Below are 19,353 nucleotides of genomic sequence, written 5' to 3'. Positions count from 1 at the left end.
GTCAGATATAACACATTTTCTTTTTTTACTTCTTGCAAGGGGCTGGGATTGTATGGCCTGTCCAGGACAACAGGGCCAGGTGGTTGCTGGGCCCTAGGGGTGGTATGTAGGCTTGGGGCCTCTTGGCCCCAGAGCCAGTGATCAGTCTGCTGTGCTACTCAGCTACCCTACAGCACATTTTAAGAAGAGGGACTGAGCGAAAGGAGAGAGAAAATATAGTGTATGATAGTGGAGAAGTATGAATGGAGGGAGTTGCGATCAGCAATGGCAACAGAGGAAAAATATGGAAGTAGCCTTTGTGATGGACTTATCATAAAGAATGTGATCCATCTATGACAAAGCTAGCAGTATTGGTACAGACCGAAGCACATTTTTTATTATTATTTTTTTTTGGGGGGGGGGGGGTTGTGGGTCAGATGGGACTTGATAGCTTGCCCAGGGCTGCACAGCTGGGTGAATGTTGGGTGTCTGAAGCCGGATTTGGACCCCGGTGCTCCTGACTCCAGGGCCAGTGCTCTGTCCACTGCAACACCTGATCATCATCATCATCATCATTATTATTATCATCATTATTATCACTTTATTTTATTTTGTTTTTGTTTTTGCAGGGCAGTGGGGTTGTGGTAACTTGCCCAGGGTCACACAATTGGGTGATTGTTGGGTGTCTGGGACCAGATTTGGGCTTGGGTGCTCCTGACTCCAGGGCCAGTGCTCTGTCCACTGTGCTATCTAGCTGCCCCTATCATTTTTTTTTCAACTTTAACTTTTATTTTTTTCCTCTTTCCTTTATTGCTCATGAGGGTCTATATTTTTTGGGGGGAGGGGTATGTTTACTCTTAAACAAGAATATTTTAGTAATGTATAAAAAAATCATTTGTACTAAAATAAATAATTTTTATAAAAAAGTTAAATGACTTGCCCTCATAAAAAAAAGAGCTAGTACATGTCAGAGGCAAGACTAGATCTTTCTGGCTTTGAAACCAGCTCTCTCTTTACTTACACCACCCTATCTCTAGCACCACAGCTGAAAATCATTTTGGTCATTAAAGTAGCAGAACCATTAGGTGTCTTTTGGAAATCATTTCTCTGATTTTCCTTCCATGTTCCTCTAAAACTTTTTATGGGCTTTGGCTTAAAAACAAAAATTCCATTTGACATTATGCATACCTCCATGATTACTTCATTTATAGGTCGAAAAGGGCTGACAATGGATGGATCAAAATCCATTCCACAATCCATTGTTTTATCTGTAGCATGCTCTCTCTCCTTTTCTTCTCTGTTAGATGAAAAAAAAAATCTCTCACTCAAAAGTCTTTAAATTGTTATATGTAATTTTCAAATAAATTAAATTTTTAAAAATGCAAACAATTTAATGCAAAAATTATTTGTAATTGATCTCTAGTGACCTTTCAGGTAACCTGTGATGGTCTTCCACATGATTATCTCACCTGTTTCCCTACCTTTAAATAGGCTGGTCCCAGGCTTAAACATAGCTCCTACTCACATTTACCTCTTAGAATCCTAGGTTTCCTTTTAACTAAATTCAAACAACACTTTATGAGGAATTTTCTGATTAATTACTAGCACCCTGATAAAATTACTTAGTGGATGACATGCATGTATGTATACATATGTAGGGAGGTATATGTGTATTTATTTACACATGAACATCCTGTTTCCCTCAATAGACTGTAAGTTCCTTGAGAATTTACAGGATTGTTTCATTTTTTCCTTTTTTTCTCAGCAACTACTACAGTACCTGACAAATAGTAGATTTTTAACAAATGCTTGTTAATGGAATTTTTTTCTTTAAGTACAACTTGGACCAAAAAGGGAAGTCTTTGACAACAAGGTCACAGGGTTTTAAAAATTATTTATTGCACCTAACAGTAAATCTTGTTTACCAGTTTTTCCACTTAAAAAAAATCTCCATCAGCACTATAACTGGTGGTATAGAAGACACAAATAACTGTTTTCCCCAAATCTTTATCATCTTTATGAACTGATGTTTTGACATACTAGATGTTTCATTATTCCTTTGTCTCCTCTCAGTTTCCTTTTTCTTGAATGTTTATCTAAAAATAAAGAGCATGCATATCTATAGACAAAGTTTGTCTACCTATTTAAATGACAGAAAACAATAAAGACACATCATTAGAGCACACATGTTTAAATTACTGCATAAGAGTTGTACTCATGCACAGTAGTATATGGACCTATTAAAAACTTGCTTTATCATGTAAATAAAACTAGTCATCAATGGCATATTAATTGTCTCTGTGATTATAGAAAATGAGATCATGTATGAAAGGTAATGAATGCAGAGTTCCTGAAACAGAACAGTCAAGGACATAATAAAGAATAATTAAAAATAATAAAGAATAATAAAGTTTTTAGCCCTAGATCATAACTAAAATATGATGACACTGAGTCACAGGTGAAACTTTTAATGCTTATATATATTATGATGAAAACATGACTAATGTAACCTTTCTTGTGGCATTCATTTTTCAAGTTATTCATTTAGTAATTATTTAAAAAATATAATCAAGTATTTCTATGAATATAGCTTTTTGTTTTCCAAATATACTGGAAATAAGTAGCTGGATCAATGAAACTATATGCCGGGGAAAAAGTTTCTGTATCACACTCACAAATTTACACCTATAATTTGTTAATTATGAAGGCTTTGCTCACCAGAAGGGACCTTGGAACACAAGTGTGGTTGGATCTGCATGGGGAAGCAGAAAAGGAAAAAAAGGAGGAATGTTACAGGGAAAATTGCCTATAAAATGGACTAGTTTTGGGGGAGGAAAAAATAAAAATATTGTGAAAAAAATAAGTGAAAATTTCTTTCATAAAAATCTATTATCAAAATACTTGCTTTATATTCAACAGGAAAAAGAAGAGACTCGAAGAATCTCAGTTATATTTTACATATATATGTATGTATATTTATATAAATATGTATATATAGATATAGCTATGTACCCTTTTTTTTAGACAGAAATTGTCCAAGTTTAATCTACATAATTACTATTGTTTTGTACTTTTAAAATGATACAACATTTAAGATTTTAAAAATATACAAAAGAGTTTGATTAAGGTGAAAAAATTCAAGATGTCTATGAAAACTAATATCCTCATGATTCTATTTTTTTATCAATTATCAGTAAAACAAATAAAATGATGAAACTTAATTCTCCCTAAAGACAAAGGGCATTATTATATGCCTGATTTTCTTAGAAAAAGGAAAATTAGTAATTCTACAAATATTTCTCCTAAAGATCAAGCCTATATGTGACTTAAAGGAAAAATTATCATTAGAGAACTGTATTAGCAGACTGTAACAACAAAGATATGTTTCCTTATTGTCAAAACTCATCTTTTCCTAGTTTTTGAGCAATGCCTAGTAGAATCATAACCTAGTTAACCACATCCTTCATGATCTCTTCAATGGTTTTTTAGGTCTATGGAACTTATGTGTCTTGTAAAAAAAATTATCAAATAAGGAGAGAACAATTACCCCCACCTTTCTCCCTTGATATGAAGAGAGACAGTCAACATAAGATAATTATAAGACTACTATATGAATTTGTAATGACATCTTAAATTTCACCTTGTTTAATTTGGTGCATTATTTAAAAATAAAAAGGCATGATTAATTTTTAATCCACATTTAATCAGTTAAAACCTAAGTGTTTTCATTCAGTCAATACTGTTTATGAAGAGCAGAACTTTTCTTCCACAAAAGAAAAGCAGATAAACAGATTTTAATCTAACAATTTCTTTGAAAATTCACTCTATGTCAAAGTTGACAAGCAAGATAGGCAAAATTATCTAACTATGATGAAGACTTACAAGCAAAATTTGATGGTCTTTGTGTAAATTTGCCTTCAACATAACATTTGCATAATAATAATTGTATACTACAAGGAGCATTATAAATATAGCATCCAAATTTGCAACTGCAAAAGATCCATAGAAATAAATTCTTGGGGCAGCTAAGTGGCACAGTGGATAGAACACCGGCCCTGGAGTCAGGAGAACCTGAGTTCAAATTTGACCTCAGACACTTAATAATTACCTAGCTGTGCTCAAGCAAGTCACATAACCCCATTGCCTTGCAAAAAACAAACAAAAAGAAATAGCAAATTCTTACCCATTGGCTTCCTTCATACAGAAAGAGGAAACTGAATGGATAAAAATAACAAATATAAATTATTTCCACAATTTGTTTTTGACATGAGATGCATTTGGCTGTGAACTTTAATTAGTCAGTACCTTTCTCTTCGAAGTTGCTTCACTCGCTCAATTCGTTCCCGTCTTTCAATTTCCTCCAAAGTTTGTTGAGCAACTGTGTCTTTTTCAACACGTTCATTTATAGCATCAAAATCATTTCCAATGCTGCACAGCAACCAATAAAGACCTTTTCTTATGGACTTATCAATGTTCTTCCCAGAGCCCAAGACTGCTGAACAAGGTTGCTAAAGACATGGTAAAGAACAGTTTAAGGGTAAATAGTAAACACATGAACATTACCTAGACCCAAGTATAAGGCAATTAACCATATTAAGAGTTATCTCAAAATAACTGAACAAGATAACTGCATAATTCTAAAGTAAAAAAAAATAATTTATCTTTTAAACTTAGAAATTGTACTGTTTTACAGTATCACAGATTTAATCCAAATTACTAACTCTGCAGATAAAGAAACTGAAATCCAGAAAGGATAAATGACCTTTTCATAATACCAGTTAGTCAGTGTTTCAGGAAGGATTCAAAGCCCAGTTTTTCGTGATTCCAGGTCTAGCACTGTATCTACTATGCCAAGTATATATCAAATTTACGTAATATACAAATGTATATATCAGCTATTTCCATTAGCATGATCATTAATCTATCTACATATAAAGGAAATGAAATAGAGGAAGTTATATAAAGTATCCATGTAGTTTTAAGTTTTAGTAGTTTTAGCAACACAATTTGGATCTTTTTTTTGACAACTTAGAGTGTATCAGTGATCTAAAAGTTGGGTGTTAGAAAACAGGATGAAATTATTATCATTTCTAGTTATAGTTTTTAAATTTTTAAAAAGAAACTAAACTTTATTTACACACACACACACACACACACACACACACACACACACACACACACAACACACACACATACCCATCCTACCACTGGCACCCTCCCTGGACCTAGCCTGTATATCAGTCAAATGTCATAGACAATATTGGGATCTCAAGGCAAGGGTGACACTTAGACCCTGATTGTGAAAACTGCCTTAAAGCCTCAATCTTAATACCAAAAGCTTAACAATTGGATCCTCTTTACATGAATTTCAAAAACGTTCCTCCATATATAGTCTATTTTTAATCAACAGTGTTTTTTAAAATACAACTGTGAATACACTGACAAAGAGACTTTGAAGGAAGGAAAATTTTCTACTAACATAGATTGATAACTACACTGAAACTATATCAAAAATTTTATTCCTGTCTACATGAAAGTCAATGTGATGCATACATATTTTATAGGCATGATAACAAGCTCTACACCTGTAAAAAACTAAAAATTTTTTTTTTTAATTTTACAATACTTAAGTGACTGTAAAAGTTAATTGAACTGAAAAGAAATATCATGGCATTTCTGAACACTTCAACAACGAGTGTAGGGGGAAGCTAGGTGGCGTAGTGGATAAAGCACCGGCCCTGGAGTCAGGAGAACCTGGGTTCAAATCCAGTCTCTAATAATTACCTAGCTGTGTGGCCTTGGGCAAGCCACTTAACACCGTTTGCCTTACCAAAAAAAACCTAAAAAAAAAAAAAACAATGAGTGTAGAGTCAGAGAAAACATGATTTGCCAAATTACAGTGCTATTTAATGACTTTTGCTGAAAAGGCAAGCAATTTTTATAATAAAATTATCCATAAGATAATTAGCAAACACAGAACGAGGAAAAGAGAACTTACTATTTGACAAAGACATTTTTGCTCATTGACAAGTTTTTCTAGAGATAAAGAATGCATTATATCTACTTCTCCTAAAGCCCCTTCTTTATCTTGTTTATTTGCCAACCTAGAAAACAAAAATAAGAGGTAGTTTTATAACAAGCTTATGATCAAGGTATTCAAAAATCAAGTCAATCAAAAATACTGATATTTAAAGTTTTCAATCACTAACTGAATTTCAGATAATCCTTTAAGATTTATTTTACCCTTTCTTCCTTTGTGTTTGTAAAGCAAGTTCTTAAAAAAAATCTTAGGACTGATCTAGTTTACTGCCTATATTGCTAGGTGTGAAAAAGAAGTAACTAAAGAGCTAGAAATGAGATAATACATGTAAAATATTTTGCGAGCTTTATTGTTTTTTCTTTTTCATACCACCTAATGGAATCAAGCACAATTTAGATGCATAATATATTTATTTACCTGGGTAAATCTTTAGAAAGGTACATTAAGAAAAAATCCTTGAATATCATTCCTGATTTAGGAAATTATAATAAAATAGAAAAAGATAAATATTCTCAATTTCTCCTATTTAGTAGTAGTGTTCCATGTGATTTTCAGTAAATCACAAAAATATATCAATGAACAGTAAAAATCTTTCAATAACTCAATAGGATTGCAACAAAAAGTATGCTTGGAAACATATGACATCTTCTCTCCTAATCATTTATTTAAATCTACTAATTCAAAAAGCTTTTAGTATGGTGCCTCATAAGACTTTTAACATATTAATTAACACATTTCTACTTAATCTCCCCATTGAAAGATAACCACTACTTTTGGGAAGAAAAAATGAAAGTTACCAAGAAGATGAATAAGAGATAATTAATGAGCTAGAAACAGCAGTAGTTAGTACATAATGAGTAAAAATTTTTCCATTATACTCAAGATGAGAGGTTACTCTGTTCCTTTGGGTATACTTCTTGGTTTTATCATAATCCAAAGTATTTCTTCACTGTAATAAGAATTTCCTTCCATTTATTAGAATCTCAGCTTCAGTTTTAGGTATGGGGTTTTGCATTAGGATCAATGTCTACTAACTCCCTGCACGTATGAATAAGGTAGTTTGTGAAGTCAGATCTTGTCATCACACTATTCTTTATCTGAGCAGTGTTGGGTTTGGGGGGTTGGTTTTTTTTTTTAACAAAAGTTAGAATTTAACAATGATTCTAGGGCATATAGGTGGCATGGTGGATAAAGCACCTACCCTGCAGTCAGGAGGACCTAAGTTCATATAATAATTGCCTGGTTGTGTGACCTTGGGCAAGTCACTTGCCCATTGCCTTAAATAAATAAAAAAAAGAAAAGAAAATATTCATTCTATAAATGTTATAATGCTAGTAACACTCCAATATTTTAGCCTATTGAAGTAGTTTCTCCTAATTCTTTTATCAAAGGAATTAACCATTTGTGTTGTCAATAAATTTTCATAAGTATAACATCTAATTCTTCACCAAAGTCACTGAAAAATATGTTGAAAAAAACCAAATTACTTCCGGCCAAGATGGCAGAGAAAAGCCAAGTCCTATGCTAAGGTCTCCTGATTTTCCCTCATAACAATATGAAACAAACCTCTTAATGGAAGTCCTATTGACAAAATCCACAAGGAGAAGCTAGAAAAATAACATCTACCTCAAGGTCTGTCTTCGGGGATTGAGGATGTAGTGAGTGCAGAGTGCCAACAGCCAGTGAGGGAGGAGCTAGAGCCAGACTAATCCAAGATCAGTCCCAGGAGGGCTTTTTCGCTATGGGAAGCACTTCACTGTGGGAACCACTTTGCTCTGAGAAACAACCAGAGAGTGGAGGCCTGGCCAAGGAACGAACAGACTGGAACTTACAGGAAGGGCTGGAGGGTAGGTTCCAGCCTCTATCACCCCATACTGGCCAGGAGGAGTGAGAAAAGCCTCCAACACATTCTACTAGACACTCAGTGAGCAAAGCCTTCAGCACCCCCTACTGGCCAGCTGAAGAAATTGCAGTGAGTGAATAAAGCCTCTAGGAATCTCAATACCAAACCTCTGTGAACCAACCCCTACCCCCAACACAAGATATTAGGAAAATGAAGAAAGGCCATCAGAAAGAGAGGACCATAAAAAAATTCCTAGAAGGAAAAGACCCTAACTCAGAGAGACTCCTGAGGAGAATATGATTTGGTCTCCAGCACAGAAAGATTTCCTTGAAAAAATCAGGAAGGAGTTTAAAAATCAATTGGAAAATTTTTTAGGAAAAGAAACCCAAGAGAAAACTAACACCTTGCAACAAAAAAAAAATCCTTGGAAAATACAATTGGACAAATGCAAAAAGGAAATAATTCACTCAAAACCCCAAATGATCAAAGGTAAAACTCTTACAAAAATAGAATTGACCAATTGGAAAAGGAGTTGCAAAAGGTAAATGAAGAAAATTCTTCCCTAAAAAAATGAATGGAGTCTATGGAAACCAATGCCTTCATGAGACAACAAGAACTTGTTAAACAAAACCAAAAAATTGAAAAAAATAGAAGAAAATGTTAAATACCTCATCAGCAAAACCACTGACTTTGAGAATAGACTGAGGAAAGATAACCTAAAAATTATTGGTCATCCTAAAAACATTGAAGAGAACAAAAGCATGGACTCAATATTATAGTGTTTAGTGATAGAAAATTGTCCTGATATCATGGAACCAGAAGGCAAAATCGTTATTGAAAAAATGCATCAATTCCCTCCAGAAAGGGATGCCCAAATGAAAACACCAAGTAATATTGTAGCCAAATTCTAGAACTATCAGATAAAAGAGAAAATCCTACAAGCAGCCAGAAAGAAACAATTTAAATAAGAAGGAGCCACAGTAAAGATTAAACAGGACCTAGCAGCATCAATAATAAGGGATTGAAGGGCCTGGAATGCAAAATTCCAAAAAGGAAGGGACCTTGGAATGCAGCCAAGAATCCACTGTCTGGCAAAGCTGAGCCTTCTCTTCCAGGGCAAAAGAAGGACATTTAATGAAATAGGAGACTACCAACATTTACTGATGAAAAGACCAGGGCTTAATATAAAATTTGGACTTCAAACAGGAGACTTAAGAGACACAAGAGAAGGTGAATTTTTTTTAAAAAGGGGGGGAGGGGGAAAACTTATCAAATAAGATGTAACTGGTACTATCCCTACCTGGAAGAGAGACTTTAACAACTTTCGAGAATTGTACCTCTATTGGAGAGAATATAATTAGCCAGAAGAGATGGATACACGTGACTTATTTGAGAAAATGTTATCCAATAAGATGAAACTGTATTTATCCTTACCTGGGAGAACGACTCTAATAACTCTCAATAATTGTAATTCTAGTGGAGAGAATAGCCAGAAGTGATGGACACTCAAGACCTTCCTGTGACTCAGATAGAATGATTTAAAAACAAACCTCTTAAAAGAGGGTTCAGTAAAGAGAAGCGAGGATGGAGGAGACTGAATGTGATAAATCTCATTACATTAGGAGATACAAAGGACTTATTGCAATAGAGGGAAAGAAGGGAAGAGGTAAGAACTGCCTGGATCTTACTCTCATCAGACTGGCTTTAATTTAAAATATACACACTCAGTTAAGAAACTTATCTTACCTTTAAAATATTAAAGGGGAAAAGGGGGAGGAGGAGGAGGAAAGGGAGATCAACAGAAGGAAGGGACAGAGGAAGGGGCAAAGGGAAAGGGGGAAAAAGGGGAGGGGGAGTTGGAAATAAGAGGGCAAACAACATTGAAGATGCTGGTATTCAGAAACAAAACACTGGGGGATATGGATAAAGGGGAAAAGGGGGGAAATACAAAAAGGGGGAAGATAACAAGGAAGGCAATAAAGAGTAATTATAACTTTGAATGTGAATGGGATAAACTCTCCCTTAAAATGTAAGCAAATAGCGAATGGATTAAAAACCAGAATCCTACAATATGCTGGTTACAAGAAACTCATTTGAAGTAGAGAGATACATAAAGAGTAAAGGTAAAAGGCTAGAGCAAAATATATTTTGCTTCAGCTGAAGTGAAAAAAGTAGGGGTAGGAATCCTTATCTCAGACAAAACAGCTGCAAAAATAGCATAAAGAGAGATAAGGAAGGAAACTATATCTTCGTAAAATGTACCATAGACAATAAAGTAACTTCAATACTGAATATGTATGCCCCCAATGGGAAAGCATCCAAATTCTTAGAGGAGAAGTTGAAGAAGTGACAGGAAGATATAGAGAGCAAAACTCTATTAATGGGAGAACTCAAACCTCCCAGTCTCAGAGTTAGATAAATCTAACTATAAAATAAATAAGAAGGAAGTTAAGGAGGTAAATAGAGTGTTAGAAAACCTAGATATGATAGACTTATGGAGGAAACTGAATGGAGATAGAAAGGAATATACTTCCTTTTCTGCAGTACATGGCACTTACACAAAAACTGACCATGTACTAGGGCATAAAAACCTAATGATAAATTGCAGAAAGGCAGAAATAGTGAATACAGCTTTTGCAGATCATAATGCAATAATAATATGCAATGTGGGGCCAGGGAGATATAGCCCAAAACTAACTGGAAACTAAATAACCTCATTTTAAAGAATGAGTGGATCAAACAACAAATTAAGAATTATTTCATCCTAGATAATGACAATAATGAAAAAAGATACCAAAACCTATGGGATACACTCGAGGTGGCTGTCAGGGAATACATTATATCTTTAAATGCTTATATAAATAAACTAGAGAAAGAGGAAATCAGTGAATTAAATGTGCAACTTAAAAAATTAGAGAATTTACAAATTAAAAACCCCCAGTTAGACACCAAATTAGAAATTCTAAAAATTAAAGGAGAAATTAATAAAAGCAAAAGCAAAAAAATTATTGTATTAATGAATAAAACCAAGAGCTGGTTTTATGAAAAAACACTAAAATTGATAAACCTCTGGCCAATTTGATTTAAAAAAAAAAGAAAGAATAAAACAAAATTACTAGTATCATACATGTTAAAGGTGAACTCACCACCAATGAGGAAATAAAAGTAATAATTAAGAATTATTTTGTCTAACTCTATGCCAATAAATTTGATAATCTAAATGAAATGGGGGACTAGTTACAAAAATATAAGTTGCTTAGGCTAAATGAAGAGGAAATTAAATACCTAAATAACCCTATCTCAGAAAAAGAAATTCAACAAGCCATCACTGAACTCCCCAAGAAAAAGTCTCCAGGGACAGATGGATTCACAAGTGAATTCTATCAAACATTTATGGAACAATTTGTTCCAATTCTATATAAACTACTTGGAAAAATAGGTGAAGACAGAACTCTGCCTATGAAAGCTATATTATGCTGTTACCTAAACCAAGAAGAGTTAAAACAGAGAAAGAAAATTATAGACCTATGTCCCTGATAAATATAGATGCAAAAATCTTAAATAAAATCTTAGCAAAATGACTACAACAAGTTATCACTAGGATAATACATTATTACCAAGTAGGATTTATCCCAGGAATGCAGGTTTGGTTCAATATTAGTGAAACTGTTAGTATAATTAATTATATCAATAACAAACCTATCAGAAATCATATGATTATATCAATAGATGCTGAAAAACTTTTGACAAAATACAGCACCCATTCCTACTAAAAACACTAGAGAGCATAGGCATAAAGGGATTATTCCTTAGAATAATAAACAGTATCTATTTGAAACTGTCAACAAGCATTAGGTATAATGGGGATAGGGGATCAGGAGTGAAACAAGGATGCCCACTATCGCCACTACTATTCAATATTATATTAGAAATGCTAGCTTCAGTAATAAGAGGAAAAAAAGAAATCAAAAGAATTAGAATAGGGAAGGAAGAGACAAAACTCTCACTCTCTGCAGATGACATGATGGTATACCTAGAGAATCCCAAAAAGTCATCTTCAAAGCTACTAGAAATAATTTGCAACTTTAGCAAAGTCGCAGGATATAAAATAAACTCTCCTAAATCCTCAATTTATATATATACATATGTATGTGTGTGTGTGTATATATATATATATATATATATATATATATATATATATATATATATATATATATATATATATATATATATAACTAGCAAGATGCAGCTGAAAGAGCTAGAATGAGAAATCCCAAAGTAACCTCAGACAATACAAAATACCTGCGAGTCTACCTGTCAAGGTAGACTCAGAAACTTTTTGAAAACAATTACAAAACACTTCTCACACAAATAAAATCAGACTTTTCTTGGCAAATATCAACTGCTCATGGATAGGCCAAGCAAATATAATAAAAATGATAATCCTACCAATATTAATCTACTTGTTTAGTGCTCTACCAATCAAAATTCCAAAACATTATTTCAATGAGTTAGAAAAAAATTGTAAGTAAATTCATATGGAGAAATAAAAAGTCGAGAATCTCCAGGGATTTAATGAAAAAAGTGCAAAAGGTGACTTAGCTCTACCTGATCTAAAATTTTATTATAAAGCTTCAATCATCAAAACTGTCTGGTATTGCCTAAGAGATAGAGTGGGGGATCAGTGCAGTAGACTAGGTGCAATAGCAGGAAATTATTATAGTAATCTGCTGTTTGATAACCCCAAAGAATCCAGTTATTGGGATAAAAACTATCTCTTTGATAAAAAAAACTGTTGGAAAAACTAAGTTAGTATGGAAGAAACGGATTAGATCAATACCTCACACCCTATACCAAGAAAAAGATCAAAATGGATACAGGATCTAAACATAAAAAAAAAAACAATATTATAAACAAACTAGAAGATCACAGAGTAGTTTAACTGCCAGATCTATGGAAAGGGAAGCAATTTATGACCAAGGAAGAGATGGAGAACATCATTAAAATCAAACTAGATAATTTTGATTACATTAAATTAAAAGGCTTTTGTAGAGACGAAACCACTGTAACCAAGATCAAAAGAAATGTTGTAAATTCAGAAACAATTTTTACGACTAGTGTTTCTAACAAAGGTCTCATCTCTAAAATATACAGAGAACTGAGTCAATTTAAAAAAAAAAAAAAGATAAGCCATTCCCCAATAGACAAATGGTCAAATGATATGCAAAGGCAATTTACAGCTGAGGAAATCAAAGCAATCTACAATCATATGAAAATTGCTCTAAATCACTATTTATTAGAGAAATGCAAATTAAACCATCTTTGAGGTACCACCTCACAGCTCTCAGATTGGCCATTATGACTAGAAAGGACAATGATCCATGTTGCAAAAGATGTGGGAAATCTGGGACAGTAATATATTGTTGGTGGAGCTGTGAACTCATCCAACCTTTCTGGAAAGTAATTTGGAATTATTCCCAAAGGGCAATAAAAATGTACATACCCTTTGTTCCAGCAATACCACTATTGGATCTACACCCTGAAGAGATTTATGAAAATGGGTAAAAACATCACCTGTACAAAAATGCTCATAGCAGTTAAGGAAAAAACAAACCTCTGCATAGGCAACACCTGAAGGATTCTACTCCTTAAACATCAAGAGCAGAACTCAACTATCAAAATAAGAAAAAAAAAAGAGTGCTAAACTACAGAAAGCTACTATTCAGAGAGATGATTAAAAAAATGCCACCTCAGAAGAAGAAAGCAGAGACAAATTACCTATAGGGAAGTCTCAAAGGAATTTATGAATTGGATGCATATTCAAAACTCAATGTAAAGCTTAAAAACGATTTTTTAAAACCAAAGAAGAAAAGAAAAAAATGGAAAAAAGAAATGATTGCCATGCAGGACAATTACGAAAAATTAACTCAAGAAATCAACTCCTTTAAAAGTAAAAATGAGCAACAGGAAAAAGAATGTAACTCATCAAAAAAAATAGAACTGACCACCTTGAAAAGGAATGAAACTCACTAAAATGTAAAATTAATCAACTGGAAAAGGAACTCACTTAAAAGTAAAAAGGAAATACAAAAGCTAACTGAAGAAAATAAAACCCTAAAAATTAGAATTGGACAAATAGAAACCAATGACTATGAGACACCAAGTTAGCTTATGTATCATGTCGTTATTTTCTCACTCATGTTTTTTCTTCCATTTGTATTTGATTCTTCTTTCACAACATGATTAATATGGATCTATGTTTAGCATAATTGCACATGTAGAACCTATAGTAGATGGCTTTCTGTCAGGGGGAGGGGGAAGGGAAGGAAGGAGAAAAATGTAAAACTCAAAACCTTGTGAATAAAATAAAGTGAAACCTACCATTGCAAAGTATTGGTAAAATAAATAAACAAACAAATAAATAGATAAATAAGTGAATAAAATGTGTGTGTGTGTGTGTGTGTGTGTGTGTGTATCCTTAAAAAAATTAGAAATAGAATAATGGACCAATTTGACAAATCCAAAAATAAAACCAAACCTTCTAGATAAGAATTCACTATTTGACATAAACTGCTGGGAAAACTGAAAAATTGTATGGCAAAAACTAAGAATAGATACACATTTCACACCCTATACCAAAATAAGATCAAAATGGGTACAGGATTTAGATATAAAGGGGCCATAGACCAATTGAAATACTCTGTCAGATCTATGGAAAAGGGAGAAATTTATGACAAAACAAGAAATAGGGTACATTATAAATTACAAAGTGGATGTTTTTGACTATGTTAAATTAAATTGCTGCACTGGTAAAACCAATACAGTCAAGATAAGAAGGAAAACAAAAAGCTGGAAAACAATTTTCATTGCTACTGGTTCTGATAAAGGTCTCACTTCTAAAATATATACAGAACTGAACTATTCCCCAATTGCTAAATAGTCAATGGAAATGAATAGGAAGTTTTCAACTGAAGAAATTAAAACTTTATAAAATCATATGAAAATTCTCCAAAACATTATTTACTAGAGAAATGAATATTTAAACAACTGTGACACCTATCAGATTGACTAAGAGAGCAAAAAGGGAAACTGATCAATGCTGGAGAGGTTGTAGGAATTAATGAATCACTGATGGAATAGCGAACTAATCCATGATTCTGTAGAGCAATATGGAACTATGCCCAAAGAGCAATAAAACTGATCATATCCTTTGACCCAGTAATACCAATATTAGGCCTGTATCAAGAAAAAAATCATAAAAACTGGGAAAAGTCCCACATGTTCAAAAACATTTATAGCAGTTCTTTTTTGTAGTGGCAAACTGGAAATCGAAGAAATGCCCATCATTTGGGGAATGGTTGAACAAGTTATGCTATATGAATGCTGTGGAGGTCTACCACTGTTCTATAAGAAATTATGAATGATTGGACTTTAGAGAAACATGGAAAGAAGTACAGGAACTGATGCTTGTGTGAAGGGAGCAGAATGAAGAAAACATTGTACACATTAACAACAACATTGTGAATTGATCAACTATTAGAGATGTAGCTCCTCTCACCAGTTTAGTGATTTAGGAGAAACCTGTTAAAAACAAGGACATCCACATTCAGAAGAAAAAACAAAACCAAAAAGGACTGAATTGGATTGGATTTTTAAAAAACTTCTCACATGATTTTCCTTTCTATCCCATGATTTTCTTTCTCTTCCCTTAGTTGTAATTCTTCACACACAGAATGATTAATATGTAAGCAAGTTAAACACAAATATACATGCACAACTTTTACTTGACTATTTGCCATTGAGGAGAGAGGGTAGAGAAGAGAGGGTGGTAGAAAAATGTTTAACTTATAAACATGCAAGTGGATGGATGGTGAAAAATTTTCATAATGTAAATGGAAAAATAAAATATCAATAAAAAAGCAAAAGCATAGATCTATTTAGACATACATGTAGGCACCAATTATTGGAGGTAGAAGCGAGATAAGATAGGGTAAGCTTCTGGAAGGGATAGGGTCATATCCTAAGTACAGGACTTGGCAATAAGGAAGGACTACCTCTGTGCCTTGAGGCAGGAACAGGAGAAAAAAGGATGGCAGATGATATTGTTGGACTTCAGCTGTATAGAATACAAGGGAGGTCACATCATTTTTCCTTCAGCTGCTCTGTTTGGTTTGACTCTAGCAATATCTTACAAAGAAAAGCTAAGCACCTGAAATCTTATCACCAAGAAGAGTGACTCAGACTTTGATACTCAACACCTCTTCAACACCCTCACTTGTCCCTTCCCTCAAATTGGAGAGATGTAAGGTGGTGCAAAAAACTCCTTGGATTCCTTTAAGGAAGGCTCAGAACTTTCTAGCTAATTTCATTTTCCATCTGATCTGCTAGGTTTCACTCCAGGAACATCATGTCTCCCACCAATCCTCTTCTTATGCCTTCCCCAATTGTCAACTTCCTTTTGTGTACTGTTTTCCCTTATTAGATAATAAATTCCTATACAGTAGAGCTCTCTCTTCTTATTTTCCTACAATTTAGCATGGGGCTAAATTACATAGTATAGGAATAAAGGCAGATAAACAGGGTTGAGGATTGGCAGTGCTGAAATGGCAGCAGAACATCAGAAAGGATTCAAGTGTGAAAAGCAGTGTATAATTGAACCAGTCAATTACGGGATGAAGGCTATGATTCATTTGTACTAGACTTAATATTTTAAAAAATGTATAGGTATGCAGTCAAATTTTATGATAAAGTCCAAGTTACTCTCTTATATTTTATTCCGAATGGAGTGATTTGGGAAGAAAGAGACATTTTTTTTTACAAGTTCTTTGGCTCAGAAACATAAGAGATATATCTGGAATCAGTGAGACATAACCTATATTCATTCTTTGCTATAAACCTCCTAAATGATCTTAAGTTAGTTACTCTTCCTAGGCCCCTCTTCTACAAATTAAGTTTAGGAGTAAATCTACTATCTTAAAAATTTATAATATTGGGGGCAGCTAGGTGGTGCAGTGGATAGAGCACCAGTCCTGGAGTCAGGAGTACCTGAGTTCAAATCTGGCCTCAGACAATAATTACCTAGCTGTGTGACCTTCGGCAAGTCAACTAACCCCACTGCCTTAATTAAAAAAAAAAAAATTTAATTTATAATATCCCATGAATACAAAAATTATATGAAAATTCACCACATAGAACTAGACAAAAGCAACCTAGTATCTCATCTCAAAAAGAACAATGATTGGTGAAGTAATGAACTATAATCAAATTAGATTACACTCAATGTTTGACTTAAGAGTTAAGAATCTAAAAAAAATTGCTTATAAGTCTAGAGCATAAAAATAAACATTTATCTAAATACACTATTAATAAAAATCCAATGCAAAATACGTTCAGTATGATTATGGGTCAATTTTACTAATTCTTTGCTGATAAAATTTCAGTGTTCATAAACTAATTTTAATGCAACATTTAATTGCATAACTTTTTTTTTTAGGTTTTTGCAAGGCACATGGGGTTAAGTGGTTTGCCCAAGGCCACACAGCTAGGTAATTATTAAGTGTTTGAGACCAGATTTGAACCCAGGTACTCCTGACTCCAAGGCCTGTGCTTTATCCACTGCGCCACCTAGCCGCCTTTGCATAACTTTTTGACAGGAAAGTACAATTCCATTCAAGGAGTGAAAGAGTTGAAAGATATAGCAGTCAGATTTACTTAGGTTTACACAAGAAAAGATGCATATACTATATACTCACTATTATTTACACAATAATAATTCAAAGCAAGGCAAGGATGATATGGGTATGCAATGTCACATATACTCTGAAATGTCATTTAAGTTCTCATATGTTGATTAAATTTTCCTTAACTTTTATAACATCTGTCTCAGTAAGGATTAACAAGGGAATTGGGAATATTCAGAAATAATTTTGACATAAATACAAAAACATAATTAAAAGATTTAAAAGATCAATGTGACAAAGTTTATTATTAAAATGCACATAAAATATAAGGCACTCAATCAAAAGAAAATGAATTAGTACCTCTTCCCATTTCCATTCATGGTAAGACTATTCTAATTTTTGTCCCCCCAGCAAATCAATAATTCTACATGGCTGCCACACTCTCCTGCTCCAATTATTTTGTTCAACATCATAAAAGACAAAAGAATTCGAGTTTATATAGAATATTTCTAACCAATGTGAGATGGTTGAATAGTAGAAAAAATTGCATCATAAAGAAAGGAAGGATCACTAAACTTTGAGCATTAAAAAAGTTTACACTGCATACAATTCCCATGATACTAAGAATTAATATTGTCATCTGTCCAATATTTTAAAACATAAATCAATCTATCACAGTACATCACTTATCACAAGTTTGCATATTCAGAATTGATACTTACACCAATATGGGCTTTCCTGAAATCTTAGGATGTCTTAGAACATCAGCTATAGTCTCTCCAGTTTCTTCCATTCTCTTTTCGTCACTGGAATCTACCACAAATATTACCCCATATGATTCAGCGTAGTAATTTTTCCATATTCCTCGAATTCTCTGTCCACCTCCTATGTCAAAAATTGTAACATCAAACTTTCCCTGTCTAAGATCAAGTCTAGAAAAGCCAACAGTTGGAGCTACATCTTTGGGATTTTCTGTTTTAAAGGAAAGAAAAACAAAACATATTCTTTAGGCTTTCATTTGCTAATGAATATTTAACTTTATGCTAAATTCTTTTTTAAAAATCCTATTATCATTCTGCTAAAGTAAAGCCATACTATTTTGAACTATTCATTTAAAGAAACATGTTAGGCAAACACCATACACTACTTAAAAAATACAAAGAAATGCATGGTACAAAGACCTCCTTAAAGAGCTTGTATAGTCTAAAAGTGAAAAGATTAGATACACAAAAAGTCAGAAATATAAGCAGTGACTTACAAACAATTCATACATATAAATGTTATTTTTTCCTCCTGTTCTTCCTAATAAGAATATCTCACACTTATTCAGTGTTTTTTATTTGTAAAGGATTGAAGATGGACAGCAAGATCTCAGGAAGGGCACCTAGTCTATTTTTAGGAAGACCTGAGTTCAAGAGGGCAGCTAGGTGAAGCAGTGGATAGGGGTCAAACCCTGGAATTAGGAGAATCCAAGTTAAAACACAGCCTCAGACACTTGATACTTGAGTATGTCATTTAAACTCTTTGCCCAACCAAAAAAAAAAACGAAGATGAGAAAACCCCAAAATAGAATCTCAGAAAGTTGGACATGCCTGAAATGATTAAACAATTAAAAACTGCAAAATTCTTCTATGCTTATTAGCTCATGTGACTTATTAGCTCAACAGCCCTGGGAGGTGGATGCTATTATCATCAATCCTAGGTGAAGATGATAAAAGTTAGCTCAGAGAGGTTATGTGACTTGGTTCCAAAATAGCAAGCATCTGAGTATGCACCCTAAGCCTTCCTAAACTGAGTCTAACACTGCATTC

At 33.4% G+C, this 19,353-nt stretch overlaps 1 protein-coding gene across 1 annotated transcript in view; it reads right to left on the bottom strand.

Annotated features, from left to right (window-relative positions):
• Positions 1 to 19,353, bottom strand: part of ARL13B (ARF like GTPase 13B) — a 58,021-nt gene that overhangs the window by 26,841 nt on the left and 11,827 nt on the right. The window contains exons 3-6 of the mRNA XM_074192298.1: positions 18,265 to 18,514; positions 5,978 to 6,083; positions 4,285 to 4,487; positions 1,168 to 1,276 (exon numbers count right to left, since the gene is read on the bottom strand). Coding sequence (XP_074048399.1) covers positions 1,168 to 1,276; positions 4,285 to 4,487; positions 5,978 to 6,083; positions 18,265 to 18,514 — 668 coding nt within the window. The remainder of the gene's footprint in view (positions 1 to 1,167; positions 1,277 to 4,284; positions 4,488 to 5,977; positions 6,084 to 18,264; positions 18,515 to 19,353) is intronic.

This window comes from Macrotis lagotis, chromosome 6 (assembly GCF_037893015.1).
Source record: "Macrotis lagotis isolate mMagLag1 chromosome 6, bilby.v1.9.chrom.fasta, whole genome shotgun sequence".
Lineage (NCBI taxonomy): Eukaryota > Metazoa > Chordata > Mammalia > Peramelemorphia > Peramelidae > Macrotis > Macrotis lagotis.
Note: the sequence above shows the minus strand (reverse complement) of the source record. Positions and strands in the feature narration are given on the sequence as shown.